Below are 8,853 nucleotides of genomic sequence, written 5' to 3' on the forward strand. Positions count from 1 at the left end.
CTTTGTAGTCCGATAATAACTTTTAGAAGAATGCTCTCAGAAGTTATAAGCTGCGATGTATGAAATAACAAGCTCTTTGGGCATGTCCTCTATATTTGCATTGAAGTCACTGTGGTGGAAGATAAGGGCGGCCCTCTTATAATACATTTCAAAAGAAGGGAACTTGATGTCATGATTTGCACTACATTAAAACAAGAATTAGACAAACACACCAACACTATAGGCTGCAGAAGACACATGTTTGCAGAGTAGTCCAGCAGTCGACTGAGGAGGACATGGCCTGCCCTTGGAGACAGATTAGATTCATTGATTTTAGACAGAGCAACTAATGTTTCAGGTTTCTGATCGTAAGAAAGAAGTTTTCCATGAGCCAATCATGTCAACAGAGGAATCGACTTCAATAACAGTCCATTGGGTTCATATTACCTAACCCAGACATGTTAACCTGTTTTTCCAGAAAAGTAGCTCATGTAGCCTGTATACTCACGCACCACTGAACTGTTTCCTCTTTAGATTCCAGTTTCTGCCAATCCAATACTCCGACACGTCCTTTTCTTCCAGTTAGAACCTCTTGTTTGAGTTGTGCCAAAGGGAGAAGAGTTAGCTTTTTTTTTAACTTTCATCAAGGTGAGATAGTTTTTTTGTGTTTCACATTTTTATGATATGAGCTGTGCCTTAATTGCCTGTAAATATATAATGAACAAAAGGTTTCTATCTACCTCTAATAGTTTGAAAGGTATAAGTTATTAGCCTAATTCCTGTCAGAATTGTTTTAAATCTCTCTCCAATTGTATTGAACAAAGCTGGGGTGTGTGTGTTATTATTTGCATTTACTCTGATTAACTAAAGGTCATTGTTCCTTCAGTCTATGGATGGCGTCAGAGAAGGACTTATATAATAATTATATAATATAATCATTAATAATTTTAAATTAATTCACAGGTTGTATTGAACACCTTTGTTCATTCAGCAGAGGAAAAAACTAACCAATGTCCAAATTGACAAAATTAAATCAAGTTTAAAAGTGAATTATGTATTGATTTTGCATTTAAACATGTGTGCATTAAACTTCTGATAGGTTCTTACTTCTAGACTACTTGAATCTTGGTTGAGTACTATCTTTAATAAATGATATTTTCTGCTTGTTTGTTAATGCAAAGAAAACCAGTAGATAACACACCACCACTAGGCTGCGGAGGACATATGGTTGCAGAGTAGTCAAGCAGCGGGTTGACGGGGACATGGCTCACCCCTGGAGAAAGAAGAGATCCATTGATTATAGACAGGGTATTTAATACAATAATGTTTATACTGTATAATGCAGTTGTTTGATTTTGTAAGCAAGGTGTGTTCTATGGGCCAATCACACATGTTCTTATTGAAATAAAGTATTTAAGTTTTTTTGTTTTTTTATACACAAGCACTGACATGTTAATTGCCATTAACATGTGAATATCACTATAATATCTATTTTTATGGGGTGTTTTATAGACACTTTTTTATAAAGAGGTTGTTTTGTTTACCTGACTGCACAGAAGTACAACTAGTTTTCCTATGACTTGCACAGGCAGACCAAACTACAGCTCGTATGTATGGTCTGGATGCACGCTATATCATTTCAGAGATTGGGGGAAAACTGGGCTTGCATGTTTTCACTTATTTGAGCCCATGAAGCAGCAAAGTGTCCTTTCTGAAATAGAGCAATTTGGTGCCGACCGACACAGTAAATGTGTGTATGCACACACAGCAATATAAGTCTAGGAGTTAGATACTATTCGTTTTTACAGCTCACACGCAGTATGTATAGGTAGGACAACAAGCATTCTCCAAAATTGCTCACTGCACCTTAAATTCTAAATTCACTATAAAAAATAATGTGATAATCAATTCTGAAAAACTAGTTGGGGAGAACGGGGGAATCTGAGGCATCGGGTAATGTGAGCCACCCCGTGTATCTAGGCAACGGAAAACATTTGTGGTTATGCGAGATATATGTTTTCAAGCCCCTCTCATTTCCCCTTGGCCCTGAAAGAGAGGACCTCATGGTGCTGTGGTAAGCATGTTTTTTTCACCAAAATAGGTATTTTGCATGTAAAAGTACATTTTCTTGCTGTCAACTTAATCAACTGTTGTGCCAAAGCAAATGTATTCACGTAGAAAAATTTCTATCATACGTGTTGATGAACTACCAACATATTAAAATCATGTGATGATATTAGCTAAAGATTAGCCTGAAATGCAAAGAGAGGTAGTTTTTTCTGAAATTGTGGTGGTGGGGGAAAGTGAGCCAAATGCTGTGGGGGAAAGTGAGCCACTGTCTCACTTTCCCCCACCATGAGGCACAAGTTAAGTTTAGTCTTAAACATATTTTAATGTAATATTACATGACATATGTTTTATTTTAATGTCATACACACTGTAGAAAAGCCATCATGCCAAGGAAATACACCAGGCTGTTCTCGCTGGTTCACATTTTCCTATGCTTTGACCCCCAGACACAAGCTGGCTCTAACGGCCTCTGCACACATCCTACCTCTACTGCGCGTCTACCTCGCGTCTGACTTTTTGTTACTGACCGTGTAATCAACCTAGAGCGGGCACACATCCAACCTCAGACGCACTGCTGATGCGCGTCGGCAGCACGTCTGCAGCGACGCTCCCCTTTACCTCAGGAGGCTCGCCTATTTTTTTCTGAGAGCCGCGCGTCTCTCTCGGGTCTCTCTGCTTTAACTGATAGAGAAATACTCTGCTGAGAGTCATATTGACTTTCAAAATAAAACTTCCAACAAGCGAAAATGTGGCAAAAAAAAATTAAAATAAAAAAGGCAATGGGGCGCACGGATTACTGTCCAGACTCAATATTAGACTCAACATAAATCATATGCATCATAAATTACACGAAAGAACTTCATTTTTAATGGGAAGTATCTATGAAAACACTATGTAGAAAGATAGGGCTTTTAGAAGCAGCGCTGCAGCAGCAGCTGCTGAGACGTTCCATGTGTGTCCGAGAAAAGTCAGAGAGACGCAGCAGTAAGGTAAGGCGACGCGCTCCAGAGGTAGACGCAGGATGTGTGCAGAGGCCGTAAGGGTCCTTGTGTTCTGACCCCCAGACTGTGTTCTAATCTAACTGGTTCTATCTTTCATTTGAATCTTATTAAAACCTTTTGAATTATAATATGTTGTATTTGATTTTGTTCAGAGTTACTTTCAAGTGTTTAGAAAATTAGCTTTTCTTAATTGACCAAACCCCATCATTCTTTTACTAGTCCGACATTAGTTCTGGAATGTGTGGCTAACCTTTAAGACTATCTGCTCAGCAACTTTTGGTGAATAGCTATTTAAATCCACCACAGATTCTTACTGTTACAATATGTGTTGTTATGGTAGTTTCTGGTCTGTCTCAGTTTACCCCACAGCTGGGGTAAAGTGAGCCACATGACAACCTTTTTTAAAACAATTATATTTTCACTGCCCTTTGTCTTCAAAAAATGCTGCTAATGCCCATTTCTAGGAAACATCCTGAATTAATGGGAAATGTAAAAAGTGGCTCAGATTACCCCGTTCTCCCCTATATACTGTAAAAAAAAAGTGCTTTATTGATAACACCAATAAAACACAACACAGAGTCCCAGGGTACACAGAGAGGTAGCGGGACATTTGGGTTACATATAAGCTTTATATATACAGTGTATTTTTTTCCATTGAGTAATCTGTGACAGCAGAAAAAGGTTTTTATTTTCTATTTAGTTATCAATAATCAGATTCAATCATAAAAGAAACAACCTTGGAGCTGTTTTCGCAATAATTCATTTCACGTTAAATTCTCATTTAAAACATTTCTATTCATTACCGTGGAGATGCTCATTTCAGACACATTTGGAGTGGTGTAACAACTGACATTAAAACAGCATTTCCAATCATTAATTTAGAGCTGGGTTGCAAATTCTGATAGGCCTACAAAAAGTATATACAATAGTTTGTGTTTATTAAAGAAATATACATGTTTCAACCTATTGTTTTGAATAAAAAATGGAATGTTTCATAAATTATTGGAACTCTGATTTTTCTTCTTTTTGTTCTATATATAAGAACAAAAAGAAGAAAAATCAGAGTTCCAATAATTTATGAAACATTCCATTTTTTATTCAAAACAATAGGTTGAAACATGTATATTTCTTTAATAAACACAAACTATTGCTAGACTGGATTTCAAGTGTTGACATGTTACAGTAAATCAAAAACTTTGATGTAGCCTAATTGCCAGTTATTCCGATATACAATTGAAATGGCTGATGTCTAGTGTCCCAGACTGAAATAATATTTGGCAAATGCTCCTTTTGTTGAAGTGCGGTTAACCCCAGTACCATTTGTTAAGATCATGAAAGGCTTGGTACTCTCTGTGGTTTTTTAAGTAGTTACAAGTTCTGCAAGCATGTTCTCTGACAAACTGAGTCCTTTGTACTTCAAACTTGTTCCTCCAGTTAAAGTATCTCATGTACTCAGTATTGTTTTGATCCAGGTAAAGTAGCCTCTCTGCCAGCTCCTTTGGGGTGGAATAGTCATCTACATGAATGAAAGATTCTCCTGGGACATGGTCCTCATAATTTGGTCTTGAAGTACCAAGAACTACGGGTACACTTCCCAACATCATAGGCCTGTATAACTTCTCTGTGACATAGTCTTTGCAAACAGAGTTTTCAAAGGAGAGGTAGAATTTACAACTAGTTACTATCTTTGAATAGTCCTCTTCACTTACACGTCGGCCAAAGCCATTTCCATAAGTATTAATGTTGATGTGTTTTTTCAGTTCATTGTAAAAGTGGACTCTCTTAGACTGTGGTTTCCAGTTGCTCACAATCCAACACACCAACTTGTCCTTTGCTGGCAGTTTGAAACTCTCAACTTCAGATGGCCTCGGCACCAGGTACCCATAAGGCACAGGAATATTTGAATCAAGACGATAATTGCATGTTAAATTAAACAAGTTATTTATCTCATGGATTTGACGAGAGTTTGCAGGTGACTCCATATTAAACCACACCCATTTCTGAAACCAGGGACGCGGCTCTTTCACCATTCCTGATAGATTCGGTTGAAAGTCCCTGTGGTGGAAGAGAACCCCGTGGACTTTGTGATAAAGACTCTTGTCATCGGTTAACTGGCATCTTGTGATATTGAATATTTTGCAGCTGAGATCATACTTCCTGCCAAACGGCCACATCCAGATCAACAAAATGGTGTCAGGCTCAGTGTCCACTGCTGCAGCCTGAGTCTTTTGGGTGTCATTGAGATGTGGGTTAATGTGCAGCACGCTGGTACAGTTCTGGTTTGAGTCCTGGGTCAGTGTTCTGTTCGCACACTGGACTTTAGGACAGGGAGGACGGAAAATCTCATTGTGAAAGTTGAAAGATGGGAACTTGATGTCAGGCGTGTAGTACATGAAGCAAACGAGTAGAAAACACACCACCCCTAGGCTGCGGTAGACATATGGTTGCAGAAAGGTCCCCCAGCCAGCTGACGAGGACATGGCTTGGAGAGAAAATAGATCCAATTATTTTTCACACAACATTTGTTTCAATAAGGAACTTCAATGGGAAATCATTTAAACAGGAAGCTTCTGCAAGTATAGTATTCAAGGTCTTAAATGACTTTTTATGTGGTATTTATTTGCCACTTTCATATATTACATGTTGTTCTGTTTACCTGACTGTAAATAAGTAGGCTACATGTTGTTAAACTAATTTTAACCTTAAAAGGAAATTCTTTGTGAAACTTAAAGTTAATGTAAAAAAAGAGCACAGATATGGAGTCCTCATGTTACGGTGTGTGGCAGGCAGGCAGGCAAGCGGGACCCAAATGCAGACGTAAAGTGAAAGATCATTTATTTAGCTCCAAAAACAGGCATAAATACAAAATCTCCAGATGGCAAAAGAGACACAGGTAACACAGGTGACACAGGAGACAAGAACTCACCAAACACCATAATGAACCAACAAGGAACAAAGGAACACAAAGAGTATATATACAAGACATAACGAGACACAGGTGAAACACATCAGGGAAGGGAACAGCAATCAACAAGAGGGAAGCTAGACAGGACGTGGGGAGGAAACAAGACAGACATACCAAAATAAAACAGGAAACCACAAAAACCAAGACAGGACAAGACGGACCATGACAGTATTATTTGCCACTTTCATATATTACATGTTGTTCTGTTTACCTGACTGTAAATAAGTAGGCTACATGTTGTTAAACTAATTTTAACCTTAAAGGAAATTGTTTGTGAAACTTAAAGTTAATGTAAAAAAGAGCACAGATATAGTCCTCATTTGGTGTTAAAGAATGAGATTAACATTTAACCAGGCAGTGTGATCCAGAAGGCAAAAAGAGTGTTGTAATAATCGATTCTGGAAACGATTGAAGCACTAATAATTTTGTATTTCAATAAGCCACTGCCCCTATTTTTGTGTCTAATGTATACGTAAGTAAAGAAAAAGATGTGCGCACAATTTCACTTCGACCTCTGAATTACGATCTAAACTGATGAGTAACACGGATGTCTGGATGGAGTTACACCTGTAGAAAAACACTAATCCCACCTACAATTGTCAACACACATTCACACTTTGTCACAGGCCAGGCTGATACCCATTACATTCAGCTTTCGGGTTATTACAGGTTGATAACACTACTTTAAATTATTCTTTCTGTGATGGAAGATATTTCAAGGCCAGAGGTCAACTCAGGAGGAAGAATGTTTCGGGGGAGTTGGATGAATTATGAAGCAATATATATTACAGGCTTGGCCAATGAGAACCAGCCTGCAACTCGGGTGACTTGCGATTCAGTTCTGACAGTCACTTCCCGAGAGCAGTAAGAGTAAGAGCATTGTAAGAGCTGAACACATTGAACCATAACAATCGTAGAGTCTAAGGAGATGAGACTTTATCTATACAGCTGGCTTAAGTGTCTCCTAACAGGCTACAAGGCTGACCTAGTGTCTGAGAGAAAGACAGACTCATTGACAGGCATAAATAGCACCTATACTAAAGGCCGAAAATTCCCTCACACTTTCTTTTTTTATGTTTTGAAAAATACAGAAATCAGAACCTTTGAGGTTACGGCCACGATTAAAACAAACATGATTAAGCTTAAAATAGCAGCTTAAGTGCACCGACAAACAGGTTCAACCTCATGTTCTTGTGACACCTGGATCTGTTTGTTCGCTTGGTGACATGCAGTTTATGGAAACACTTTGATATTGTAACTGGCTGGGCGTGTGTGTGTGTGTCAAAGGAGGAATTTTAAACCTGTTGTTGCTTCAGGGACATTTCAGAATAACGATCCATGCATGTTATTAGAATGTAGCAAAAGTCAAGAGAACAAAAGACAAAGATGGGCTACATTTGCCTTTAAAATGAATCTGTGAAATATTATCTAAACCGATGTGTTACACTGGTGTCTGAAGAGGGTTGCACCTGTAGAAAACCACTAACCCCAGCTTTGTACAATTGTCAAGACATATTCACCATTTCTCACCGGCCTGAAACGCATAACATTCAGCTTTTCCAATTCTTACAGGTTGATAAAACTACTTTGAATGATTCCATCACAATATCTTCTCCTTAACACACAGCTCAAATTATAAAAATAAATAAAAATAAATCTCACCTTGAAGACGGAAAACGCTGGTTTAAAAAAAATACAGCAGAACCTTTTCTGATAGTTCCGATCCTCTACTGCCACGTTCGCTAGATGGTGTCCACCTCCCTTTGTCATTGAAACCTTTGTTTGTGTCTCAAATGTCTCAAGTGTCTTTATTTTGCCAGCATGAACTGTGGGCAACGTCATGTGACTTTTAGTGTATAGTTTATCGTGGAATCCATTGAATGAACACAACATGGATGACACCAAGTAGAAAACAAATTGGACAGACTTACATTTAAAGTCATTGTTTTTTTTACAATAATTAAAATATATGAATGAATTAATACATAGGTAAATAAATATGTGCCCTATATTGACTCTTTTACACACCATATCAAAAATGGCTTTTGTCTGCATGTCCTTTCAGTGCATTTTATTGACAATTTCAACATTTTCTAGAGGGTTTATCTCTCATGTATTTTACTTCCTTCGTCATCCATCTGTTCCCTCTTGCAAGGACATGAGTCACAAGGAATCCCAATTTGGAGTTAACTGACCAGTTGAATGATATGAGCTATACACGACGGTGTCATCTTCTGTATCCACACCCTGTTTGTGTACACAATGCAGCAGGTGCTCATACATTTACTGGCTCCAAGCTGCAAGGCTAATGACATTGATGTCTTTCCCTTTGGTTGAAGCTGGAACCCTGAGTGCTGATAGCTTCCTCAATTCACAAACCTGGCTAGAATGGCTCTTATCCAGCCCAGAGGCCTTTAAAACAGTAGTATGGTATGACCTTTACTGAAGAAGCCTAATTTAGACAGTGGACATCAAATAAATTGCATTAATTTACAACCAAAATCAGTCAGATTTCTTACCCTTAACAGTAAAAAAAAAAAAAAAAAAAAAAAAGCTTCAAGAAAACGTTTCTAAATTGGCTAGCTGTCCACTGTAATGAGTTCTTGGCTATACATGAAACAATGTATTAAAATATATAATTGTTCCTTGGTGTTTCCAGGACTTTTAATACATGGTTTTCTTTAAAAAACTATTGAAAAACTAATTTTATGCGCATTTTGTATAAAATAGCCTAAATTCACAGCCGCTCGCAGCCTGTAGGTAGCAGCATACAGCTTTCTGTCGGCTACGTTTATTAGAAGAAGAAGAATATGTATTACGTCACGGGGAGAGCTCACG

General features: G+C 38.0%; 1 protein-coding gene across 1 annotated transcript; it reads right to left on the reverse strand.

Moving 5' to 3' along the window:
* Window positions 1-4,354: 4,354 nt before the first annotated feature.
* Window positions 4,355-5,530, reverse strand: LOC307268758 (4-galactosyl-N-acetylglucosaminide 3-alpha-L-fucosyltransferase 9-like; the record flags this gene model as incomplete). Its single annotated transcript, XM_080051504.1, has 1 exon — window positions 4,355-5,530. One exon carries the CDS (start codon window positions 5,528-5,530, stop codon window positions 4,355-4,357), a length of 1,176 nt encoding a protein of 391 aa, XP_079907630.1.
* Window positions 5,531-8,853: the final 3,323 nt, after the last annotated feature.

This window comes from Ammodytes marinus (assembly GCF_949987685.1).
Source record: "Ammodytes marinus genome assembly, chromosome: 22".
Lineage (NCBI taxonomy): Eukaryota > Metazoa > Chordata > Actinopteri > Uranoscopiformes > Ammodytidae > Ammodytes > Ammodytes marinus.